Source organism: Martes martes, assembly GCF_963455335.1.
Source record: "Martes martes genome assembly, chromosome: 8".
Classification (NCBI taxonomy): domain Eukaryota; kingdom Metazoa; phylum Chordata; class Mammalia; order Carnivora; family Mustelidae; genus Martes; species Martes martes.
The window spans coordinates 141,430,048-141,456,209 of record NC_137895.1 but is presented as its reverse complement, the minus strand read 5'-3'; the positions used below and the strand labels follow the sequence as shown (position 1 = coordinate 141,456,209).

The 26,162-nt window shown below is 50.8% G+C and overlaps 1 protein-coding gene across 4 annotated transcripts in view; it reads left to right on the top strand.

Moving 5' to 3' along the window:
* The window catches only part of WDR37 (WD repeat domain 37), a 53,821-nt gene that overhangs the window by 11,686 nt on the left and 15,973 nt on the right, over positions 1–26,162 (top strand). For 2 of the 4 annotated variants that reach the window (XM_080812416.1, XM_080812418.1), the window contains exons 2-11: positions 167–344; positions 2,373–2,469; positions 5,281–5,376; positions 6,057–6,121; positions 10,533–10,668; positions 12,030–12,101; positions 15,477–15,521; positions 17,163–17,239; positions 21,938–22,175; positions 23,487–23,628. In XM_080812416.1, coding sequence (XP_080668542.1) covers positions 167–344; positions 2,373–2,469; positions 5,281–5,376; positions 6,057–6,121; positions 10,533–10,668; positions 12,030–12,101; positions 15,477–15,521; positions 17,163–17,239; positions 21,938–22,175; positions 23,487–23,628 — 1,146 coding nt within the window. Of the gene's footprint in view, positions 1–166; positions 345–2,372; positions 2,470–5,280; positions 5,377–6,056; positions 6,122–10,532; positions 10,669–12,029; positions 12,102–15,476; positions 15,522–17,162; positions 17,240–21,934; positions 22,176–23,486; positions 23,629–26,162 lie in introns of all 4 variants that reach the window. The other 2 variants (XM_080812415.1, XM_080812417.1) reach the window with 1 other exon arrangement.

The window sequence follows — 26,162 nt, the reverse complement described above, 5'->3', positions numbered from 1 at the left end:
AGGCTGGGGTGTTTATCTTAAAAAAGGTTAATTTGTCACTTTCTAAATTAAATAGTAAATACTGCCATAGTGAAGAAGTTTGGAATTGAAAGTAATTGTTGTCATCTGCTTTTCCTTTATTTCAGTTTGCCAGACCAGAAATTAAGTTTCTCCTGCTTTTGTTTAGCTTACGGCAGGAGCGACCGGGAAATCACCTTCTAGAAGTAATGCCCACGGAAAGCGGGAGTTGCTCCACTGCTCGCCAAGCAAAACAGAAACGCAAATCTCACAGCCTTTCCATACGAAGGACCAACAGCTCGGAGCAGGAGAGGACGGGTCTGCCGAGAGAGATGCTAGAAGGACAGGTGAGCTCGTGTCGACCGTGTTTGTAATGTTCCAGAAGTAGCCAAATACAGACGGGTCTCCAGAGTAGAGAAGAGTGGGTCACTGAGACTAAACAAAACCAAACCAGCCCCTTCTTCCCTTAATAACCGATTAAATCAACTGTCACATATAATACCTACACAGAGATGCGTGGCTGTCTAGTGTGACTAAGGAATTTTTTAAATTTTAATTAATTTACATTGAAATTTAAATAGCTACATGTGGCTACTGGCTACCGAATTGGACAGTGCAGGTAAACAGTCTAGGATACGTTTCTTTATTAGATTTATTTACATTTCTAGTGAAAATCCCACACTCTCCTTTGCTAGCATCTTCTGGAGTTAACTCCCGTTTGAGGTGTACGTGTCCTTTGCTTGGCCTTCTGAACGCCCCTCCTCCATTGTGATGTAGGACAAATAGGTGATCGCGTCTCGGGGTAACCCTTCCTCAGGGTCACTCAGAGGTCCGCAGACTGAACGGCCTGGCCGCCACGCTGCCCCGAGGGCCCTCATCTTTGTGCTCAGCATTCTCTAGCCTTCTTGCCGAGGGGCGTCCCTGCATGGCGGGTGTGAGGTGCTCTGGCTGGTTCGGCCGCAGGAAGACCGCAGCAGCGGTGTGCGGTGTGAGCCGCTGGCATGGTAGGTGGGGGTGGAGGGATCTGAGAATCCACGTGGCCAGCTCCCAGTGGACTCGCTTTCCAGACAAGGTGACGGTAATTTGCTGGGGAGCAGCGTCCTGCCATGCGCAGGTGGTGTGAACGAGCGGTGGTTGTCACTGCCCCCGGCTCAGACTCGGGACTGCGGCGTTGAGGAAGGGGGTGCTCGGCGCAGGGACTCGAGGCCTGCCGGAGCCCTGCCGCGTCTGTGTGCGCACCAGGTGCTGACCGGCCTGCTGCGCCCGGGACGTGCTGATGGGACGGAGTGCACGTGGGTTTTAAAGCTTTGCCGAAACCCTGGCTATTCTATCCTGAGCTTTCTGAAGTGGTGCCCAGAGCTCAGCACTGCTGCGTCAGGGTCTGTGAACCGGGACGGCCCCCGGAGCCCGGCCCGGAGCGCTCCCATGGGGCTCCCTCCACCTTCCTGGGGGAGAAGGTCTCGTTTCACTGCATTTTGCTTCCTGATTGTCAAGTGAGGCTCTTGCTGATGTCCCAGTTTTGTCTCCAGTTCCCGTGACATCCTGCATTTACTCCTTCAGTAAATGCGATATTTCATTTACTGAATAAGGAGGGTCTGGAAACACTGTGGGTGTAGGTGAGTAGGCATGGATGCAGTAAGAGGGGATTTGGCCTCACTGTAGGACGCACAAAGGCTTCTCACCGAGTGCCCCGTGCAAGGGGGACTGGCTGGACCAGGATGCAGGAGGAACGTGGCACAGAGAGGGAAGAGAATATGCGAAGGTAATGGAGCAAGGTGGATAGTGTGGAGTGTGGTAAATGTTCATTGTGATGGTGTATTTCCTTTTCCTTTTTTTTAAAGATTTTATTTATTTATTTGACAGAGATCACAAGTAGGCAGAAGGGCAGGCAGAGAAAGAGGGAGAAGCAGGCTCCCCGCTGAGCAGAGAGCCCGATGCGGGGCTTGATCCCAGGAACCTGAGATCATTACCCGAGCCGAAGGCAGAGGCTCAACCCACTGAGCCACCCAGGCGCCCCTAGAATAAAGCTTATTAAAATTAACTTATAGTATCGTATGGTGGAACTTAAGAGACTATGTGTAATAAAACCTCGTTTATGGGAACTGTCTTCCTTCTCTACAGATCTGGAAGTTTTTGAATAAGGTAGGCTTATTCCCTCCCTTGTTAAAGGAAATATGTTTTGAAGAAATGCTTTTTTTGAATCCCATATTGTGCTGGGTGACCATTTTTATCATTGGGTTGTAGTTTTTGTCTCTAGTCTGTGTAGATGTGAAACTAAGTTCTTAAGCATTTTTTGTGTAAGAAATAAGAATTTAAGACATTCACTTTGGAAAAGAGTTTCTTACTCATTTTAAACAGAATCTTCCTTTTTTCAGGATTCTAAGCTGCCTTCCTCGGTTCGCAGTACACTTCTGGAACTGTTTGGTCAAATAGAGAGAGAGTTTGAAAACCTTTATATTGAGAACTTAGAACGTGAGTATCTGCTGTCTTTATAAACTTCTGTAAGATGTCTGGGTAGACATCTTAGACTGTGTTTGTTTCTTCCTCTTCTGTGTCACTTGCAGTCCCTTAAGGTAACCCAAATTTATGACATTGCAACTCCCTAGTCAGAAGTCTATGGCTATGTCACCAGACTCAAATCACGGTGTCGGAAAGACTGTGCCCCTCTGACGGTGTGAGAGGGGCGTCTGTCTGCCGCTTGTTTCATTGTGGCAGATTTCGGTCCTCTGCAGTGCGAGGACAGAGGTCGCCATCTTCCTGTTGGCGTTCCCAGTGTCTAGAGCCTGCCCCACTCTTCGCCTTGAAGCCCTCCACTCCTGCCTCCAAAGCCGTCAGCCGCGGGCAGAGTCCTCCTAGTGCATCCCTGAGCCATTCCTAAGGACGTGAGGGAAGGACGGGTCATCGGGTCATGCAGGGTGACATCCTCACTGAAGATCCCTTACCTTAGTCACACCTGCAAGGCCCCTTTTGCCATGGAGACCATGTGCTCACAGGTTACTTTTGGGACAGGTAGTATTCTGCTGACTTGCCCATTCAAACTGATTTTATGAAAAATAAATGCATCTTATAAACACTCCTACGTAGAGTTTATGATAAATTGAGAAAATGTCGATTCGTGTTTCTCTTAAAAATAGACTGTATTTTGAGAACTTCCTAAAATGTATTATCTCTTTGACTTACTAAAGGTAAATCGAAAGAATTTTTAAATTAGCTTAGCTTTAGGGGCACCTGAGTGGCTCAGTCGTTAAGCATCTGCCTTCAGCCGTGATCCCGGGTCCCCAGATTGAGCCCCGCATCGGGCTGCCTGCTCGGTGGGAAGCCTGCTTCTCCCTCCCACTCCCCCTGCTTGTTCTCCCACTCTAGCTGTGTTTCTCCCTGTCAACTAAATAAGTAAAATCTTCAAAAAGGAATTAGCCTTAGTTTCTCCCTTGAAGTTTATTTTAGAAGGAATGCCTTCCATTGCTTAAAGAATCAAACAGCATCGGGGCTCCTGGCTGGCTCATTTGATGGAGCGTCTGGCTCTTGATAGTGGGGTCATGAGTTTGAGCCCCACATTGGGTAGAGATTGCTGGAAAAAAAAAAAGCAAACAGTATATAAAGATAACTACTATTACCTTTGCCTGTCGACCTGTTCTGTTCTGCGAAGGAAAACATTTTCTGCATTTTTTGCTTTTAGTTCTTGTGATTATTTCTGTAAACTTAGTCCACTTTTACTTTTGGCTAGTCAGCTTTAGGCCATGTGCACTCATGCTTCCCTGTGAAACCTCAGGAAATCAGCCTGTCCCTCACCCACTCGTTCCTCCGTTACTTTACAGGGTCTGTTCTTTCCATGGGGTTTGTGTCGATAAAACCTGTGTTATGCGCATGTAACTACTTTCTGGTCTTCATACTTTATGCTGTGATTTCAGAAATTGACTAACACCATTTCTATTAAAATTATTTTCTCTATTATATAATGTGTTATTAAAATATCTTTTACTCTAGAACTGAGTGGTGTTGAGTAAGTAATGAAAAGAGTGTAATCCTGTGTCATTTACACTTTTCTAGTGGACCATTTAATGTTCCTGTTTTTGGATTCTTCTTGTAAGTCCATCTTGGAAATTTACAGAGGGAGAAATTATTCAAAGTTTTTAGAAAGTAAAACTTAGGTACTGTGGACTGCTTCTGATCTTAGGGCTTTTCTTTTTTTTTAAGCATCAGTTGTAATGACCCAAGTGCTGTTGAGTTTCTTTTGTGATCTAAGGCCTTACGTTTTATGAATTCATACAGTTCAAGAAAAACAATAGAATTACAGGGTGCCTGGGTGGCTCAGTCGGTTAAGTGTCTGACTTTTGATCTCAGCTCAGGGTCATAAATTCAAGCCCCCTGTTGGTCTCCGTGAGCCTATTAAAAAAAAAACAAAAAAACAAAAACAAAAAAACTATAGGGTTACCAGTGACTAATGCTGGAGGAACTTGGAGTGTATATGGTCTCATGCTGACTGGTTTGGATGGCTTCCTGTGATCCGAGGACAGTCAGCGTTCGGTGGATTTGCTCCGAGCCTTTGCCCTCAGCCTCCCTGTCGCCTGACCCAGCCCTTGGTCTCACTGGAGGCCGAGTAGAGAGTGGAGTGTGCTGGGAGGTGGCTTGACATAGTGGCAGGTGCGCGGCCAGGTCATGGCCCTGCTGCCTTGCCGCGGTGGCTCATGTCCTTGGCCGAGTCCCTTCCCCAGATGTCACTCCTCATCCCGTGGTCTCACAGTCCTGTTCCAGAGGGCTTGGTGCTGAGAAGAGCACCGGCATGAGTGTGTCTGCTGATCGTCCTCTCGATGACTCATGTCCTCCCTCTGCCCGCCTTCCCTGGGGTTCTGCACTTGCAGTCGTGGGTGCGAACTCACCCTGAATTGTTCACCTTGGTTACATGTCCTCCGTATCTGGCGCCTCACAGCAAAGGCTGCATGTTGTTATGGCCTGTGTTTTCCCCCAGTTTCCGTGTTCTCAGCTAGACTAAACATTTCACTGAATTTTGGACAGTATCAGAAAAGTGTTTTTAAGTGTACAGAAGAGAGTGCAAAGGGGATGACCTGAGGCCCAGGTCCTGGAGCCCTGCCCGTGAGCCCCGACGGCAAAGCATCTTCCCAGTGCTGGAGTTCGTCGTCTTCGAAGGGTGTCATGAGTTTTGTGACACCTGTAGGAAATGGGATCCTGTCTGCATTTAGACAGTACTTCTGTGTTAATGTTATTAGGTACTGAAGTTTGGAAGTACATGTCTTACCTTCTTGAAAAACACTTTTGTATTCCCAGTGCGTAGGGAAATCGAGACTCTTAATGAACGTTTAGCTGTTGAAGGACAAGCGATCGATGGGGCGGAACTGAGTAAGGGCCAGCTCAAGACAAAAGGTAAGGGTGAGCGCTCATGAAAGCCTTGTCCTACAGAGAATATACCCAAGTGGTATTTCCATGTAGTTCACGATATTCTTGAGTGAGTTTGTGTGCCCAAGTGTACCTATGTAATGAGTCCTCAGTGGCAACAACAAATACTGTGGTATAACCTCCAAAGACCACATTAGCTTTCTTTTTTCAAATTCTTCAATACTCAAGGTGCTACCTAATAAAATAGAAGAAATTGTAAAATTATAGGGGAGGGAGACGTTTCAAAGCATGTGGGTCAAACTCAGTCTTAAGACAGAAAGTGATATTTTCAAAATTAAACAAATGAGTTAATTCAACTGTTCTTTAAAAAAAAAAAAAAAAAAAGGATTGTCCTACACTTTCCGTGTAGGGGAAGTGTGGATGTTAACGAGGGACGCGGACTGATGGGCGGTGTGCAGTGGGCGGGACTCGGGCCCTGCGGTCAGCATGGGTGTGGAGGAGGGGAGGGGGCACCGGCAGGCCGGGCTTCCTGTTGTGGCCGTGGCCTGGCCCTGACGCCAGCGTGGATGGACCCTGGGGGGGGGGGTCACTGTCTTCCTGTGTGGAACCACAGATGGTCTTTGCTGTCCCTAGTCTGTCCCTGCTCTGACACTCTGGGGCCCTGTGCTTGTACGACGTCCCTGACTGTCGCTTCTCTGCGTCTGCAGCCAGCCACAGCACCAGCCAGCTGTCGCAGAAGCTGAAGACCACGTACAAGGCCTCCACCAGCAAGGTACGCCGGGCGCGGGCCCTCGGGCCGCTCCTGTGGTATTTGAGGTGTGCAGACGTGTACCTGAAGCTACATATTTTCCAGTCGGGAACGTGTAACAGACAAGGAGGAACTTTTGCTGTTTAGAGAAATTGGATTTTGCAGGGAATGTCATAGGTGTGTTAAGTGGCCACGGCCTCTAGACACCTGGACTCTGCTCTGCCCAGGTCCTTCCTGAGAGTCAAATGTTGTGTGTAAGTAAATAGATTGTCTTTTTCAGGGAAGAGACATTTTGTGTTGTTCTGTGGCTTGATGCAGAGGCTCTAAATTTGGAGAACGGGACAGGTGGGAAGCAGTGAAGATTCTCATGAGTCACGTTTCCCCCGTTAGCCTCTCCTTCTCTCTCATTTTCTAAGAATCATCCAGAAGTGAAGGTCTGTCTCCAAGGCACGTAGGGACAGGTGGGGTAGTTTGCTTTTTTAAAAGTTACCTTGGTCTGACTGTCTTAAAGTGGCAAAGATTGAATCATTTGGAAAGAAGTTTATCTGGGAGGGAGGACTGCTGTCAGGGAAGATTTTGAAGTAATTTTGTGTGCATCTTTATTTTGGGAGTATTCTGGACATACAGAAGAGAAATTAATTATTTAACCGTAATAAATGGACATTCTTTCTGCTAAACCTGAGGGAAAAGCTGAAGTTTGTGGTGTGCTATGGTAACATAAAGAGTTCTTGTTAACTTCCTGTGTTTCCAGTTTGTTTCGTTGAGCCTAAAGTCACTGAGCGTGCCCTCCACCGGAGACTAACTGCAGTTAACGGACCAGATGCAGTCTTGTGGCTACTTCTGCTTATTTGAAAATTTTTAGTACTTCTTTGTTATAAAAAATAGGAATATTGATTACATTTTCTTCTGTTTCCTTTGATAACTCTAGAGCTTAAGTGGTGAATTAAAAAATTTTTTATTTATTATTTAGTTTATACTTAGTAGTTTTTAAGTTTTTAAATAAATTAACGTTAAACTACTTTGCAAAATGTGTTGTAAGATTATGTTCTTCCTTGTCTAACTTCTTGTAGTATCTCGACTTACGTTGTTTATTCCAGTGGTACAGCTTATGTACACAACGCACTGTCTTAGGATTCGGAAACCTTCAGAGCGTTTCTGAAGTAGAAGATGAAAGGAGCGTGTAAAGTTATCCCTTGCTAGCAATCGTGAAAAACGAGATTTGGGCCAGGGGAAGGATATGTATTATTTTAATATTCTGCTTAAAGAAAAATGTATTTAAATATATTTAAAGCCCCCATCATTTTAGATCCTACAAATCCATACCTGTGTAATATTAAGAAACATGTAATGAATGATCTTTATTGTGTGCATTAAAGAATAATATTGAAAGATGTCATCTGAAAATTGAAGAAAGACTCTGATAGCAGAGTGTTCTGATCCGTGCTGCAGCGTGTGTGTTCTCGGTGGGAGTACCGCGCGCGTGTGCAGCGAGGAGGTGGCGAGCCGGAAGCCTCCCTCAGCCCTACCGACAAGCAGTGTGCTCGGTGCTCGGGGCCCCGCGTGCTCTCAGCAGACCAGAAGGGAGCTTCCCTTTCTGGGTGCCTGAGGATGGCTGGCTCATGTCCGGAGGGGGGGGGTGCCCGTCCAACGCAGTCACTGTACAGAAGCTTGTGTTTTTATAAAGGTAACTCATTGTGAAAACCCCTTTCCGATTTTGTTGAAGTACTTTAGATTGTATCTTAATTAAAACGGTAATTGGGATGACAGGTGTAAGCATCACTTCATTCTGCTTTTCTGTCAGAAATGTTCACTGCATGACCCGGTCTTTTGTGGGGCCTCTTCCCCGTCGTGACAGAGTTAGGATTTTTAAGAGCAAAGAACTAAGAGGTATTCGAAGTGCGGCGGGCATTTGGAAGCAGCACGTGGACTGACTTGTCACAGTGTTCGCGGGCTGCGTTTGTCCGTTTCTGAAATCGACCAGAGGGAGTCGGGGTCGGTGTGTCTTGAGCAGCGACCTTCGGTTCTTCGTGCGTGAGTCTGGCGAGGAGCGCGGCTCCAGGAGCGCTCGTCTCCGGACAGCAGCGCCTGGGTGAGAGATGGCAGGAGGCTCCCCACGTACCATGGCCCAGGCTGTGCGCGTTCTCCAGCTGCATTCCCTCCTGCGGGTTCTGTTGCTGAACATCCATCCGATTGGCACCTCACGCCAGCCAGAGCACTTTTCCTTGTTGTGGAGGGACAGTCTCGCTAGTTTGGGTGGGATAGGAGCTTCCAGAAGGGTGAGAGAAGACGATGGGCTTGCATTTGAGCAAATCCTTTTGTAAAATTCAAACCCAGTTAGATGTATTTCTTTTTTTTTTTTTTAATTTTTTATTTATTTTCAGTGTAACAGTGTTCATTGTTTTTGCACCACACCCAGTGCTCCATGCAATCCGTGCCCTCCCTGATACCCACCACCTGGCTCCCCCAACCTCCCACCCCCCGCCCCTTCAAAACCCTCAGGTTGTTTTTCAGAGTCCACAGTCTCTCATGGTTCACCTCCCCTTCCAGTTTCCCTCAACTCCCTTCTCCTCTCCATCTACCCTTGTCCTCCATGTTATTTGTTATGCTCCACAAATATGTGAAACCATATGATACTTGACTCTCTCTGCTTGACTTATTTCACTCAGCATCATCTCCTCCAGTCCCGTCCATGTTGACACAGAAGTTGGGTGTTCATCCTTTCTGATGGAGGCATCATACTCCATAGTGTATATGGACCACATCTTCCTTATCCATTCGTCCAATGAAGGGCATCTTGGTTCTTTTCACGGTTTGGCGACCGTGGCCATTGCTGCTATAAACATTGGGGTACAGATGGCCCTTCTTTTCACTCCATCTGTATCTTTGGGGTAAATACCCAGTAGCGCAATTGCAGGGTCCTAGGGAAGCTCTATTTTTAATTTCCTGAGGAATCTCCACACCGTTCTCCAAAGTGGCTGCACCAACTTGCATTCCCACCGAGAGTGTAAGAGGGCTCCCCTTTCTCCACATCCTCTCCAACACACGTTGTTTCCTGTCTTGCTAATTTTGGCCATTCTAACTGGTGTAAGAGGGTATCTCAATGTGGTTTTAATTTGAATCTCCCTGATGGCTAGTGATGATGAACATTTTTTCATGTGTCTGGTAGCCATTTGTATGTCTTCATTGGAGAAGTGTCTGTTCATATCTTCTGCCCATTTTTTAATATGATTGTCTGTTTTGTGTGTGTTGAGTTTGAGGAGTTCTTTATAGATCCTGGATATCAACCTTTTGTCTGTACTGTCATTTGCAAATATCTCCAGTTAGATGTATTTCTGCCGAAAGAGTCCATGTTTGTTGAACACGTTGTTTTAGTTGTTCCTGGCGTCCGAGGACGGTTTGAATGTTCACCCCTAAATTGATGTAACAGTGGCTTGTGTTGTAATGTCTTTGTTCTAAGAATGAACTTAGATTCATTTTCATTTTAGATTCATTTTCATCAATCTAAGAATGAACTTAGATTCATTTGCTAAATCAGTGTTCAAGAAAGCTGTTTAATCCCGTTTTCTTTTTCTCTTGATTTTATGGTTTCATTATTCTGATTAATCTTCATTATTCTGGTTTGCTTAAAAGCTGAAAAGCCATTTTATCTAAGAGCAGTTTATAAACCAAACTCGGAAGAGCTGTGTTTAGTTAGTGTCTTTCTCACGCACTTGGTGTTTCCCTGGTACGAGGAGGTGGGATCTGTTGGCTGTGTGTATCAGGGGGGCCGGTGCCTCGCCCTTGTGTGCACCCCTGTGCTTCCGTGGCCTGTCCCGTGGACCGTGAGCCGCCCGGGGCCTGCTGGTACGCTGTGTGCGTCTCTGTGCAGCGCCGGCACTGCGCACGTGCTGGGTCAGCAGTGCTGGACAGGCGGTGTCTGGGGGCAGTGTCGTCCTTGGACTCCTCCCCACCTGGGCTTTTGCCTCCTGATAATACGTGGTTGGTGTAAATTACTAGAAATGGGAAAAAAATGAAGGTTCCCCCAAAATAAAAGTGGTTTTAAGGATGTGGGTACACTCTCGTGACTTTCATGTCCTGGTAGTTCTTTTTTGTTTTTTGTTTTTTAAAGAATTTGGAAATTTGGCTGATGGTTTGGATTTGTGGAAGAGACTTGTAGTGCGTAAACAGACCCTTCTCTCTCTTCTGCGGGAGGACACAACATGCTTTGTGGGAGTGTGGGGTCCTTCCGAGGCCTCAGGACGGCCTTCATTCTACCGTGTGACCCCCAGCTGGAAGGATGCTGCCGTTTGTGCTTACGTCATGTTCCCTTAGTGCTTTAAATATCCTGTTCAGGGTCTTAGCCATTCAAGACCTCTTTTTCTGTTGTACCTTTTTTTAACTTAAAATCATTCAGTCATTAAGTTGTCTATAATACTCCTTCCCATCATGGTTTTAGATTGTCTCCAGCTTCAAGACCACCACGTCGAGGGCCGTGTGCCAGCTTGTGAAGGAATACATTGGCCACAGGGATGGCATCTGGGACGTCAGCGTGGCAAGGACACAGCCCGTGGTGCTGGGCACTGCGTCTGCTGGTGAGTCCGCAGTGAGTCCCTCTACTTGCTGGGTGTGGCGGCCGGTGCAGACCAGGGACCTGCCAGTGTTGGTAGCAGAGTTGGCCCTGGCAGTGGACAGGAGGCCAAGCAGTCATTGACACGGAAGCACTAGGCCCCTCCGTGCCCCATTGGGCCTTGCTGCTGTGATGTGAGTCTGCTGGCGGGGTGAGTGGACACTGGCTCTGGGATTGGCAGCCGCGCCAGGAGTCGCTGTTCACAGCAGTGTAAGGCAGCATGTCTTTTACACAGACTAGGTATTTTTTTGATTGGCTTTTGTGTTACTCACAGTTGAGTGCACGACTGCTTCAATTGTGAGGTATAGGGGGCTCGTTCTAGGATTCAGGCAGAAGCTGGACCGCTGGCAGCCCAGTTTGTCTGTGGGGGGCAGGCATCTGAGAGCCCTTTTATCTCATTAAAGGAAGAATATTTTTTGAAAGCTGTCCAAGGTGCATAACCTGATACCCTTTCAGATAAAAATTGCTGAAGTTAAAAATGGTGCTCACTTGTTGAAAATGACTACCAGCTTGTGAGAAGTTACTTACTAGGTTCTGCTTTTTAAAGTAGAAGTAGAAGATGTTGCAGCAGTTAGACCCACGAAGAAAGTTCTCTTTCTTGTTTAAAATTATGTTCACACGTGAGCACCCCAGCATGTTCCGGAAATTACAATTAAAAAGAAAGAAAGGGTCCTTTTCTGGTCTCAAAAATCTTGTTTGGATCACTGGCACTTATTTTCCAGATTTTTCTGTTATGTAAGAGGAAAGGTCCGAAGGAATATTTATATCTCAAATACTTGTAACTGGATTTGGATTTGCATTTCAATGCCACGTGATGCCCTGGAAAGTTTTGATTCAGCAGAACAGTGGACCTTTTACCTGAGGACTCAGGCGAGATGCCATCCATGTGACAGTGCCCTGGGGTCCAAGTCCCTGGGTTTCCGTTTGCCACTTCCCTGACCTCGGACAGGTCACCAGCTTCTGTCTTCTTGGAAATGTTTTCTTTCTTTCTTTTTTTTTTTTTTTTTTAAGATTTTTTAATTTATTCATTTGACAGAGATCACAAGCAGGCAGAGAGGCAGGCAGAGAGGAGGAAGCAGGCTCCCTGCTGAGCAGAGAGCCTGATGCGGGGCTCGATCCCAGGACCCTGAGATCCTGACCTGAGCCGAAGGCAGAGGCTTAACCCACTGAGCCACCCAGGCGCCCCAAATGTTTTCTTTCATCCGTTGAACTACAGGCCAATACAGAGTTGCAGGAGATACTAGTGATGGCGTAATCTCTTACTTTTATTGAAAAGACCGTAAAAGCGGAGATGGGTCAATTACTCTGGTGTTTTGGATCTTGCAGATCACACGGCTCTGCTGTGGAGCATAGAGACAGGGAGGTGCCTCGTCAAGTACTCGGGCCACGTGGGATCAGGTGAGCAGCACCGGGGGGCGGTGTCTCCTCAGGGGCGCTGTGCTGACCTGCCTGCGGGCCGTGCGCGCTCGTGGGCGGTCGGGGCCGTGCCGCCTGCGCGGCGGGCCCTTGTTGGGGGACGGCGTGCACTTAGGAGTTGTCTGCGTCTTTGTTACCATTGCCTAGACAGCCGCGTGTCAGCGGATTTGGAGCTGAGATGCATACCTTTGTCAGAGACTTTGTGTGTGCTTTTCAGAGGTTCCCTTTCAGGGACCTGCTTCGTGTGCTTTGTGTGCAGTAGGGCCTGGGAGGGCTGCCGTCTGTCCCTGGGCTTCTGCCTGCGGGTGATGGCCCGGAGACCTCAGCAGCTCCGCCCTGCCCCCTTGAGCTGAGATCACAAGTAGGCAGGGGCAGGCAGAGAGAGAGGAGGAAGCAGGCTCCCTGCTGAGCACAGAGTCGGATGCGGGGCTCGATCCCAGGACCCTGAGATCATGACCTGAGCCGAAGGCAGAGGCTTTAACCCACTGAGCTGAGCCCCCCAGGCGCCCCTAGTGTTCTGACCACATCTTGCCCACTTCCCTTTGGGCGCCCTTCAGGGTTCCTTCTTCCTGGCCTGGCCCCTCCCCCCCATCAGGTCGCCTCCCGTCTCCCTGTCCCCTCACCAGCCGCTGCCACCTCCCTCCCCTCAGGGACATGTGCGGACGGTGCCTGCCACACCCAGCTGCAGACTTGGGTGAAGCCCTGCTGCCCAGTGGGGGCCTTTGTGTGGTCCTGTCTGGGCTGTGACCCACAGTCTTAACCTCTCTCGGGGTCTCCTTCCCTCGGTTGTCCCCGCTGCCTCGTCCTGCCCCCCGCACGTTTGCGTCTTCCCCGCTGTGTGCATCTTCTGTCTCCACGGGGCAGTGCCCGGGCCGCGCAGACGTTCTCAAGTGAGCGTGTGCTGTGGCCTTTGTTCCTTGGTGAGACACCTCCACATCGCCTAGAAATTAAGTGGGTGCTAGGCGGCCCGTATAAAAGAGGAGCCCCTTCTTACTCCTTTTCACTTCTCCAACAGCTTTACGTGTTCTGCTTTTTTCTTCCTTTTTTCTCGATAGCCTGTGCTATTAGTTGAGTTGTTGAGTTTTAGACAAGGGGTTCTTGCTGAGGTAATGAGGACCCACTCCCTTGCCACGTGACGTGACTCTGCACTCTTGTCCTCACCACGCAGCTACGGTGCAGTTCTTACTCAGATCTAAGTGTGGCGACACGGCTGCCCACATACGTGCCCTCCTTGCAGTTGCCTTACTTTCATCTGGCCTGGTTTCTGTGTCTCTCCCAAACCCATCCGCATGCTCCGTCCCCTGTGCGATCGTCCTCTCCTGTGGCCAGACGCGGCACGGCATCTCTGTTCCTTTGCTGTCGCTCTCATCCCTTCCCTGGGGCGTCCCCTCCGGCCAGGTGGCTGTGATGCCCTGCTCGTTGGGGACTGCCCTGCGCGTGTTCCTGCCGCGTCCTGTAGCTAGCACGTGGAGTGCAGTGCGGTCGGGTAGCAGGAGTGGGGTGCTGGTGTGTCTGGCCTTCCCTTCTCCCACGGGTGCTCTCCTCCAGGACGCCATCTGTGTAGCGCTTGTGTCCTGGCTTTGGCTTTTCCCACTGGGCGGTGCTCTGATCCCATGGGGACGGTCTCTTTAACCTAAAGGGTGGGGTTCTGCTCCCCTGGGGTTTCTCATCCAGGTGACTCACTGCAGGTGGTTTGATGTGTGTCTACCCTGGCTCCTTCCTCTCGCATCACCTGGACCTGGTACCCTCCTGTGCATCGGCCCTTCTGCCTCGAGGGTCCCATGCGGAGCTTTGCAGCTGCCCCTGCTAGAGGCCCCCCCACCCCGTCAGACCTCCCGAGCCGGAGGCGGTGCTTTCTCCCGCGTGGTGTTCTCTCTCACAGCTCTGTTAGGCGCACAAACGATGGGCAGATCAGATGTCTGAAGCTTGTTGTGAAGAAAGCTCGTCTCTGCTCCCGCTGTGGCTGCCATGAGTGGGGTCGGCTGCGGGCCTGTGGGCCGCTGTCTGGGCTCACCGTCCTTCTCCGCGTGAGCCGCGGGCTGCTGACTGGCAGGGGACAGCACCGCTGCAGGCTGCTGTCTGCCGGGGGCATCCCAGCCTCCAGTCCGGCCCCCCACTCAGTGGCACTGTCCCTGTGGTAAGGTCAGTGCTCAGGTGTCACCTTATTCTGCCTACGTGAACCCTGCTGACGGCTGGCTGGCACTGCGGCCGTGAGGAGTCACCGAGCGCCCACCAGGTGCCCGGTGCCCGGCCGAGCACCTGATCCGCGTTCCCACACACACCTCACGGGGCCCTTGAGGGAAGTGGTGTCCATGCTCCCTGTGCCCCTCAAGGGCACACACACATCAGGGTACAAAATGATGCTGGTCCTACCAGGTGCTCCTTGACACCGGGAGTGTTCGGGTTATTTTAGGCATTGTTTCTGGTTTGCTGTTTGTAGGGAGGTCCGTTTCCATGAGCTCTTCCCACGTTTACCTGTCTTTTAGAGTTAATAGTGAAAGCGTCTTCTAGCATCTTCCAGTTCCTCAGAAAAGTAGAATTCCAGGGGCTTAGCTGACAGAATCATCCTGAAAGCACTTGCTGAAGTTGGCTGAAACGTCCTGTGTGTTCGGTGTACGCTGCGTGTCTTCATGCGTGGGTGTGAGGGCCAGCTGCCCTGCGTGCCTTGACTCAGGTCAGCTCTGTGTTGGGGCGCCTGGGAGCTGCTGTCGTCATTCTCCCTGGAGAGCTCGGCAGCAGGCAGCGAGGTCCCAGCAGCCAGGCTCCAGCCTCTGCGCGCTCCAGCTGCTGTCGCACTGCCACGCTTTCGGGACGAGGGGAGGGCTGCCCTTCCTCTACTCTAGCGTCCCATCCCATAAAGGAGCACCACCTGGGAAGACCACAACTGGAGAAGGAAACTGTCCACATTGATCTGACTCTCCCCGAGCTGGCATGGCCTTATCTTCTCTGTTTCTGGGGTCTCCTGGAACGGGACAGGAGGGAGGGTGGCCTTGGGCCCGATGGGGTGGGCCATCAGCCATGTCCCTACTATGTTGTTTCTGTCTATTGTTGTGTTTTTCTTTTCATCCCGATTTATCTTTAACTCTAGGTGGCTTCCTTATCTATAAAAAGTGGTAGATTGTAATTTTTTCTGTGTGTCTTACACTTCGGCAGTGTGGTAGTTGATACGCAGTTGTGTTTTAATGTTTCTCTAGTCTCCTGTGCGTTTATTCATAGCTTAATTAAACGGGAGGATCTAATATTGAACTATTATAGTTCTTTTAATTTTTAAAGTTACTTTGTAATAAATGTATAGCTGTGATAAACATTGATACGTTCTTATTTTAAACCTTCTTTTGTAATATTTTTATTTTGCAGTAAATTCTATAAAGTTTCATCCATCAGAGCAGTTGGCTCTTACTGGTATGTTGATTTTTTTTTTCTTTATTGATTGAAGTTATGGATAATCTTGAAACAGCTGTAGCTGTGGTCACCCTTTTCTCATCTGTGCCTCGTACCAAAGCCAAATGGTCACTGGTAGCCATTTTATGTAATACTTGAGGAATGGGGAAGGAAAAACACGTCTAGTAGAACCTTTTTCACCCATAATGGATGTAGGTTAGATGAGCTTGACTGTCCCGCGAGATTGTGGGTGACCCACCGTGAGGTCGCCGTACAGAGCATGTGGTGGTCGCCGGCCTTCCCTCTCACACAGGTGTTTCTCAGCAGACTGACCTTGCTTCTCTCTGGCCCTGTCGTTGCGGCCGAGCTCCTCCTCCGGCGTGCACCTGAAACAGACAGGAAAGTGGTAGCCCAGGTCATGGCTCTCTGCATGGCCAGTGTTTTCAGGCCTTTCTGGTTAGCGCTCCTTGGCCCTGGGAGTGTGGGTTTGCCATAGTTTTATGTTGGACTGAGGAGTCTTCCTATAAAATTGTCCAGCACCTGTAGACTTCTATGATTTTGGGGGACCCTGAGAGTAATCTTGAAGGTAGATGTTTAGCGGGTGGAGGTCAGTGAGCTTTTTTTTTTTTTTTTTGGTAAAGGACCAGACGTCCATGCTCTCACGGTCCGTGGCTATGGCAGTAAGCCTTTTTCTCACAGTGGGTTGCTGCTTGGCTTTGGCCCGTGGGCCAGATTCGCTGACCCTGGGGTAGAGGATGAAAGTGAGCAGGACGCGGTGGGAAAGTCCATTCGAGAGCTCTCTGTGTGAACCGACGGGCTACCACAGCAGCCCGCTGATGCCTGAGTAAACAACGGGGAGGACTTGCCACCTTCTGCAGTGGTTTGGTGTGTGACTGAAGAGGGCGGGTGGAGGGAGACCAGTGACAAGCAGAGGTGGGGTGCGCAGGAGACGAAGACATTCTCAGAAGGGCCGACGGAAGCTGAAGCAGAGCACGTAGTGGGCTGGAGAGGGGCTCGTGGGGCGACGCTAGGCGGGCTCGTGGCTCCGGCAGTGAGCTTGTTTGATACGGCGAGAAATGTGCCACCGTCCACACGTGGCCGCTTTGGGGGCCTTCTGTAGCCACAGAGAGAAGTGGGATTCAGGCAGGCGCTCTGTGAGGGCGAGTGCAGATGCCCTTCTGGCACGTCTGTGGGCCTGTGTGTGCCCTTCACCATTCTCTCTCTGGTCCCCAGTCTGAGTGGCATCTCGCCCGCTTGGCTGGTGAGAGTGAGGGCTGAGCACTCACAGGGGCCGGGCAGGCTGTGAGCCCGTCAGCGCGGAGTGGAGGGGAGCACACTTTCACATGGGACTCGCTTTTCTAAAGCGCCTCGGAACTGCCGGGGTCGTGAGTTGAAGTGTAGTTGGGTTCAGTTTGACTTAGGTTAGATAAATGGAGAATAAAATCTGTTTGTACATTTTGCCTGAACCTTCACAGCTTTTTACTCTAAAATGAAAGGGGGTATTTTAATCACTGTCTTAATTTGATACCTTTAGTCTCTTGGCAGTGGTATCATGTAGTCTCCGAAGTAGCTTCGGGATTGCTGATTGACAGAGCCTAGCAGAAAAGACGTTTCACACCTGCTGTGCACTTTGGGTAATTGTCCCCTAATTTCTGTCCTCAGCCTCTGGAGATCAGACTGCCCACATCTGGAGTTACGCTGTTCAGCTGCCGACACCCCAGCCTGTTGCCGACACTACTGTAAGCAGCACCTTTACTTACCCTGAAAGCGCGACATGGGGTATGTCAGTAGGGTTCTGGACATGTGCAAAGTTTAGGATAAATTTATAATGTCTTACAGACTGGGTGTGTGTGATCCCTCCCCTTTCTCCCCATCCCATAGTTTGAAACCCTCACCCCGCAACGTGGCTGTATTTGGAGATGGGCCTCTATAGAAGTAATAAGGTCCCGAGGCCGGGCCCTGATCCCAGGGGATTAGTGTCCTTGCAGACGCCACCGAGCTCGTGTGTGTTTCCTCTCCCTGCACGTGCCCAGGAGAGGCCATGGGGGGTGGCGTGACGAGCCGGGAAGGCCTGGCCGGAAACCAGATTGGCCGTTCCTTGGGCATGGCCACGCCGTCTTGGTGTTTTGCTCTGCAGGGGGAACAGACCGAGACAGGGTCGAAAATGATGTGCCCGCCTTTATGTGTGTGTTGTTCTCACTGCCCTTTCCACTGGCCATTAATGTTTAAGAACTGTAGGGTTACGTCCCGTTTCTAAATATTTCATGTATTTTGGACAACTCGTTTGTCCTTCACTTGAGGTGAACAGTGTGTGTCATCATCCCGTGGGTGGGGTTTTAACACAGGTAATGAGGTTGCACGGAGAGGAAGGATGGGTGGGTTTAAACCACGAAGCCGTCAATGACCTTTGTCCTGTCAGATGCAGCTGTTCCCCTCAGCCTAGCACCCTGTGTTTGTCATCGCTCGGAGACCACCTCCCTAGTTTCCTCCGCAGGGCAGGGCTCTGCCGTCCGGTCTTCACACGTCGTTAGCCTGTCCCGGGGGCGCGCACGCCGGTGAAGTCGCGCTGGGCAGCAGAGCACAGCAGAGCCATAGCTGTTGGGGGGACGACGGGCACCCTGCGCTTGGGGTGCTTCCACTACTGAACACTCCTTTCTTTTCTTATTTTGTTTTTTAAAGATTTCTTTACTGATTTGAGAGTGGGGGAAGGGCTGAGGGAGAGGGAGAAGCAGACTCCCTGCTGAGTGTGGAGCCTGATGTGGGACTCGATCCTAGGACTCTGGGATCATGACTTGAGCCAAAGGCAGATGCTTAACCCCCTGAGCCCCCCTACTGCCAGGTGCCCCGTATGTTTTCTCTCTTTAATTTGGACCAGCGAGTTTCACTTGGCATCCACCACATGGATAGAGAGCTACTGGGGTGGTGTAGTGGAAACGGTTTTAGATTACCTGTTAATCACTGTGTGGCACTGGTCTGACACTGGCACTGGTGATGCTAATTTAACCTGGTGAGTGGCTTAATTTTCCTCTTCGGGAGTGAAAATTGAGGCGCGTTACGTAAGTGGCTTCCAGGAGCCGTGCCTGCCCAGAGGCCCCGATTCAGTGAGTGAGTCAGGGATCTCATGGTTCTGGAGCTGCCGGTGCTCAGGAGATAACTTCGTGTGCTGCTGACAGTGCTGGACATCCTGTCCCAAGGCTGCTGGCTGGGAGAGCGGCTCAGTGAGTTATACGTCATCCCCAAGACATTGGCAGAAACCACATAGTTCTCAGCCTCCATGCCCTGCCTCTGGCCACTTTAGTGTTAAAGATCTTACAATTGCACGTGAATAGGGTTGAGCACATTTGCATTTTAAAATCTTTTAGTTCCTTGTGTAGTTTGGAAAAGTGACTTCTGTCAAGGTTCTGACCATGATCTTTCCAGCACGGATCCTGCTGGCTAGCGCTTTCTGAAGCGGGAGCTCCAGGCCGCTCTCCTGAGATCCGCAGTCTCTCCCCTGGACTTGCACTGAGGACATGCCTGCGTTCACGCTTCTTTGTCACTTTTCCTTCCAGATACTCGGGGAATAGCCCAGTGGGTGCACCGCTGCAGGTCTGGGTAATTGCACCAAACCGTCAGGACATTTGGGGTTGTCTTTTTTTTTTTTTTTTAAGATTTTATTTATTTATTTGACAGATAGATCACAAGTAGGCAGAGAGGCAGGCGGAGAGAGAAGGGAGGAAGCAGGCTCCCCGCTGAGCAGAGAGCCCGATGCGGGGCTCGATCCCAGGACGCCGAGATCATGACCTGAGCCGAAGGCAGCAGCTTTAACCCACTGAGTCACCCAGGCGCCCCTGGGGTTGTCTTTGACCCATCTCTTCTTCCCTCCCTGTCTTCCTTTTCCATGGTTTCCCTGAGTCTGTGACATCCTGCTGCTTCTGCTTCTCACACGGTTCTTGGGTGCACACCCTCTGTCTGCAGGATACCCCTTCCGCAACACCTGCCCGGAGACCTCTCTGGAACCGTGACCCCACCCAGGACCCCTCTTCTGCACCTGTGCGAGGCCCCGCCCAGACCACCCCTGCCTGCTGGGGGCAGGGAGGGTCGGGAAGCTCCTCCGGGGCGGCCGTGGGAGCTCAGACGCCTCATGGCCCAGGAGCCGGTGTTGCCTGGTGGAGAGCCCCGAGTTGGGGGGCGTCTCCGTGTGGGATTTGTAGTGACCGTGTTGCTCCTCCTGTCTGGGCGTGGTTGCCAGTCCGGGTCCTTTCCCCTCCAGCAGGTTACGCTCCTCAGACGGGTCTGCAGGCTGAGGGGCGGGTGCTCTGAGCCCCCGGCGGTCTTCACCTCTAGTCCCCACCCAGCCTCAGGCCTGCCTGCTCCGTTGTCTTCTCTCTGCGTGATGTCGGGAGCTGTCTGTCGGGACCGGCCCTTGTCACCTGGATGAGTCCTTTGCCAGTCTCTGGCCTTAGTTTGTGACTCTGCCTGGCTCCAGCCCTGACCGGATGCTCTGGCTGTGCCGGCCTCTGCACGGTCCGCTCCGCCCTTCTCCCGGGTGCTCTCGGCTCACCCCCTGTGCTCTCCGCGCTGTAGCTCCTGCCCCACTCCCCACCCGCCCGCCTCGGCGCCCTCCCCTTTGCTTCGTAGTCTGTGGTGCGCTTTGAGGTCGGTAACTCTGCGTGATACATATGTCTGACTTCACTGCGAGACTGTGGGTCCCCGTCTCCCTGGAGAAATCCCACCTGTGGTTCCGCCAGGCTTTTCTCGGTCACTGCTCCTGACCTGTGAGTGCCTTGAGTGGGGCACCCCCAGCGCGCTGCCTGAGTTGGCCAGGGCCACACTCCTCCAGGATTTCCCCTTCCCTGCCTGCCCCTCATCCAGATCCTTCCGGGCAGTACTCAGACCTGGCGCAGCGGCGTCCGCCCTTAGCGCCTGGTTCTCCTGCACACACCTTGCACCCTTCCTGCTCTCGGCAGGTTCCTGTGGGCTCCGAGGGGCGTCCCTGCTGCTCGTTGGCATCCCCTCCACGCTGCCCAGCGCAGTCAGTCCTTGGACTCCTTACTCATGTCTGATAGTGTGACCCCCTGTCAACCTCTGTTTCTCCCACTTGCTTCCTCTTGAGTCTTATTGGCTGGGTCACCTCTGACCCCACGTGACCCGTGCGAACGTCTGTAACTCATCTCTCGTGCCTCTGCTGCCATCTTGTTGTTTATAGAGACCCATGTCTGCTCTCTTGTCACGGCTTTTGTACTTGCTGTTCCCTTGTCTGGGGATGCTGCTCCCCTAGATGCTCGTGTGCCTCGCTCCCTTGCTGTTTTCATGTCCCAACTCAAATTTCACTTCAGCAGTTCTCTGATAATTTTGTATGAGATAGCAGCCTTTGCGATAGTCTGTCCCATCTTTTGCTTTGTTTTCCTCGTTAATGCTTATTCCTGCCTGAACTTGTGTGTGTGGCATATCTTTATACTATGTGTGTGTGTATGTGTGATCTCTGTCCCCCTCCTATGTGTGTGTGTAACGTATATCCTTACACTGTGTGTACGTACACGTGCTTATGTTCCTGTATGATGTGTACATGTGACGTGTATCTCTATACTGTGTGTGTGTACATGGGACGTAGTTCCCTATACTCTGTCTTTCCTGTGACATACATGAGCACACTAGTGTGTGTGATTACATGGTATCTGCCATACGAGTGTGTGTGTGTGTACGCATGCATGCCCGTGTGTGTGTGTGTGTGTGTGTGTGTGTGTGTGCGCGCGCGCACATGCATGCATGCCCGTGTGTGTGGTCTGTCTTCCTCGCTAGTGTTTAAGCTCTGTGATAGGAGGACATTGCTGGTCTCTGTGGCTCCAGTGCTCTCCTCACCCGGCGTGTCCGTGTCAGACAGTGGTCCTCTCTGTCCTCTGCTGGGAGCCCGGCGTGCGGCCTGGCAGTGTGCAAGCGCTGGATACATACTTAATGAGTAAATCTTTTCTTAAAGAGCTCAAGCTTTTCATACTTTCATTTTAGCTTTCGACGAAAGAACTCACGGACGTAGGAAAATCAAGCGAACTCTTGTATCTCTTCCTGTTGCAACGGAATTCTGAGTAGCCCCTGAGAATTCGAGTGTTTCTTTTCTGATTGCGATAAGTTGCTGACTTTCGGTTACATTATATTACGTTCCTACTAATATACGGTGAAAACTTAAAACCATTTTATTGGTTAGTGGAATGGACTGTAGCTCATTTCATGTCATAGTGGCCTTGGTTTTTTCTTCTTACACTTGGTCAAGGGTTTTAGCCAAGGAGGTAATTGTACAGTTGATAAATAGTGAGCTCCGGTTACACACCAGGTGTGCGCTGGTCCTGGTCATGATGAGGGCCAAGTCTGGAAAGATGGATGACAGCAGTGTGATTGTGTAGCCGTGTCCGAAAAGACTCAAGATTCCCAGGGAATTTCTTCTCTGCTCTCACCCTCAGCAGCAGGTCTGTGGCGAAGACGAAGTGGAGTGCTCTGATAAAGACGAGCCAGATGTGGACGCGGACGTGTCCAGTGACTGTCCTACCATCCGAGTGCCACTGACGTCTCTTAAGAGCCACCAGGGAGTGGTCATAGCCGCTGACTGGCTGGTTGGGGGGAAGCAGGCGGTGACGGCCTCCTGGGACAGAACGGCGAACCTGTTCGACGTGGAGACGGCGGAGCTCGTTCATGCTCTGACAGGTACTTCCGGCGCCTGTGCTTCCAGCCGCGTGTGTTTGAACGACGTGCCTGTGTTTGTGTCTTACCTTGCGAATGACTTCTTGTCCAGAATGGTTTGTAGTTCTCATGGTGCTCAAGTTATGATTTTTCAGGGATCCTTTCTGAATCACAGAACTGTTTGTTAAGTTTATCTTCTCTCTAGGGGATTTAATTGTAGCACATTATATCTAGATATTTGAAAAAAAGTTGGTCTGTTAGCTCACTATTGCTTTGTAGCAAATTTCCAGAAAATTCGTGTCTCAAAATACAGGAACTTATAATTTCATGGTTTTCCTACGTAGGAGTTCTGGGCATGTGCTCGCTGGCCCTTGTGGGTGAAGTGGTGTTTGTTGCTTGGGGCTGTGATCTCATCTGAGGGTCAGGGTCTGTCCTCTTACTTACTGTTGTTGGAAGGATTCATTTTGGTGTGGCCCATGGCTGAGGTCCCAGTATGGCTGAGGTCCTTATTTTCTTGCTACCTGTCAGCTGGGGACCGCTCTTAGCATCCAGGGTGTGCCCTCAGGTCCCTCACTGCCCCCTCCAGAGGTATTTCCCCACGTAACTGTTTGCTGTCTCTCCAGCTTACTGGAGAGCGTCTCTTCTAAAGGGCCTGCCTGATTATGTCAGGCCACCAGGACAGTTTCTTTTGATGAGCTTAAAGCCACCTGATTGGGAGGTATAGGTTACATCTGCAAAATCTGTTTTGCCTTTCGATGTACCGAGCTCACCAGAGTGATATCTCGTCACATTTGCAGGTTCTGCCCAAACTCAAGGGAAGGTATCCAGGGTGTGTACACCAGGGATGGGGGTCACCGGGACATCTTAGAATTATGCCCACCTCAGATGTTTTTGCAAATTTGTCAGTAAGTGAATTTCCTCATTGAGTGTTAAAGATTCTATTTTACTAAGGGCTCCCCATATCATATTATTAGAAGTTACTCTGCAAGTGAAGAATGAAGACGGTCTGTTTATGTACTCAGCCTGCTGAGGAGGTTTGCTGGACCTTCTAACCGTCAGGATCAGGACGTGGGTTACACTCACACTCCTTTTCCTGATCCCTGTAAATGCATGAATGAGAGGACTTGCAGTACCTGAGGGAAAACCAGTCCCACCATGAGCTTACGTGCTATTCTTAAATGATTTCTTACTTTTTGCTTCCTATATTCACTTTAACCGTGAGCATTAGCAGTAGAGACCATACAGACTTGTTTGATTCTTGTGTTCTTAAGAAAGCGTCACTCTAACTGTGCCTTCAGGTGGATGATCTTGCATTTTTGTCATCTTTGGTTGTAGGGCATGACCAGGAGCTAACGCACTGTTGCACACACCCCACCCAGCGGCTTGTGGTGACCTCCTCCCGGGACACGACTTTCCGTCTTTGGGATTTCAGGGACCCTTCAATCCACTCCGTGAATGTCTTCCAGGGCCATACGGAGTGAGTCACAGTCATTTAGAGATCTTTCTTTAACTATTCGTGAAAAAGGTTTTGGGGGTGGATGTTAAAACTTAATTCTTATCTTAATTTACAGCTCCACTGTCTTCCAGAATGGCTGCTCTTTCCCTAAACATTTAGCTCCATTTGTATATTTGTAAGAATTTAGAAGACAAAGTCACGGGAATTCCCACAAAGAATTGGATGGGGGTAGAATGGGGCAGGGAGAGATCAGGAAATACTCTAGGGTTGGTGGCACTCACGTCCTCTGCGGAGAGGGCCCGACCAGAGCTGGGGAAGAGACACACACGCATGTGCACGTACACACTCACACACAGCCATAGACACAGATGCGCACGCTCACACACACACACTCACAGGAACACATGCACACACACCACACACGAACTCACACCCACATGCACACATGCAAGGCTCTCACATACTTTAACTCACACTCACACATGCACACTCAGCACACACGTGCACACTCACACACAGTAACTCTCACACTCACACACACGCACACAGTCACATGCATACACTCTCACTCACACGCACACACATGCCCCCTCCCCACATTCACTCTCACACACATGCCCGCACGCCGGCCCTCCTCTTGTAGTGCCTCCCCCTGCTTGGCATCTGTTGGGCAGCTCAGGCATAACCATGTCTTAACAGAGTTCTTATTTCCTTCCAAAAACTTTTCTCCTGGTCTGAACATTCCTGGTAAATTACATGAACCTCTTGCCAGTTACTCGTCCCTCAGATGTCCCCAGTTCCCCGCTCTGCCCCTTCCACTCCACGAGCAGGAGTCCCGACTATGTCTCGTCACCTGCGCCCCATGCCACCGCGGCCCCTGAACGCTGTGCCCTGGACCGGACCGTGCCTGTTTCTCTCTGGCCGTGTGTGTCCGGTGGGAGCTTCTGCATGTCCAGAAAAGCCCCCCATGCTCAGTAAATACTTCTTAATGAACACTTGCTTATTTGGCTGCTTGAGAATATGGATTTTCTTCATTCATTCATATGATGCAGTAAATAAGTCTGTTTTATGTGTTAACATTAGAATACTACGGTTTAATGTTCAGAATTTATGAGGAATTTCACAAGGAAACTTGGACAGAGATTTTTAAGACGCTGGAGATCGGAGAAGTGGTGTCTTGCACCTGAGGTGTGCGGCGGTGTCGGTGGGTGACACCTCTGTGTTCTGAGAGCTGCCAGAGTTAACTGAGTTGGAGTCGTTGCCACCAGTTGGAGTTGCCGTGGCGCGGAATGGAAGGTGGCTGGCTCTCCGTGGTTTATCAAGGGCGGTGCTGCTGTCTGGGCGCAGGGCAGCTCTTGCCGTGCCCCTGCTGTCACGGGTCTCGGTCCCGTGGGCTCTGCTCTGGGCCATGGAGGGGGCACTTCCAGTCAGCTTCGCCAGGATGACACGGAGTGGGCAGCAGTGGGACCGCGGGTGCCAGGAGCAGCTGCCCTTTACCTGCATGTAGGATGCGGTTGCTCTGGGCCTGGAGGACAGGAGGAGCCCCGTGCCGGCACTGGTGCGCATGGTGAGCCGGGCCCCCCGCACGCGCAGCCCTGCGCTGAGCCCGGGCTTCTCTCCCAGTGAAATTGAAGGGAGTAGGGCAGCAGGTGTCATGCTTGGCGTGTCTGTGTGATTTGGGGTGTAGTTTTGCAGCTGGTGGGTCTGTGAAGTAGTGGCTGTTTTTGGAGAGGGGTACTTGTGAGGAACGTAGTTGCTTATGAAGGCTCATTCTTCTCACGGGATTGGGGTGGACCTGTGTCTGTCCCTGGGCCTCGCACCCGCGTGCCCCAAGATACGAGTTGGTGCTTCCATTCCGTGTAGCTGAGGACACGTGGGCTGTTGGGCAAACAGAGAAGATGGGTACGAGCGCCGCTCTCGCTCTCCTACCCGAGTTAGCACGAACAAGCACATTCGTTGACTTGTAGTTACAGAGATGAGAAAACGCTCTCCCTTTGGTGATTTCCTGTGGTAAGGGTTGGAGAAGGGGAGGTTTTACCTTCTCTCAAACCTTTGGGAATTGGCAGAGCCTGGCCTGGGGGGCTCGTTTGCTGTGCCTGCCGCCCGAGTCTCTGCTCCGTTCCCTCGGTCGTGAGCACGTGCAGGTGGGAGCCTCCGCTCCTGCGGTGTGGAGAGGCCCCTGCCTGGTTAGACTCCACACTGCGTGGTCAGCAGGTGGGGCCGCAGCCCGTGTGAGCCCTGCTGGACGCCTTCCCGTGTTCGACGCCCTCAGCGCCTGCAGATCGCTGCAGTTTGGAAAAGCAGGAGGTGAGACGCGGGTGGGGTTTCTAGGTGAGCCTCTTCTGAGTACCTGTTGCTTTCTCGTCTCTAGCGTGGGTTCCCTTGGTTTGAGCCCATAGGACAAATAAATCTTACGAAATACAGTGCTGGTGCAAGGGGTACCAGCATGTGCCCACACAGGGGCGTGCTGTCACCTGAACAATGGAGCCCGAGTCCCGACTGCGCGCACAGGAGCGGCTCATTTTGACTGTGTGTTCAGTATAGCTGCTCACCTG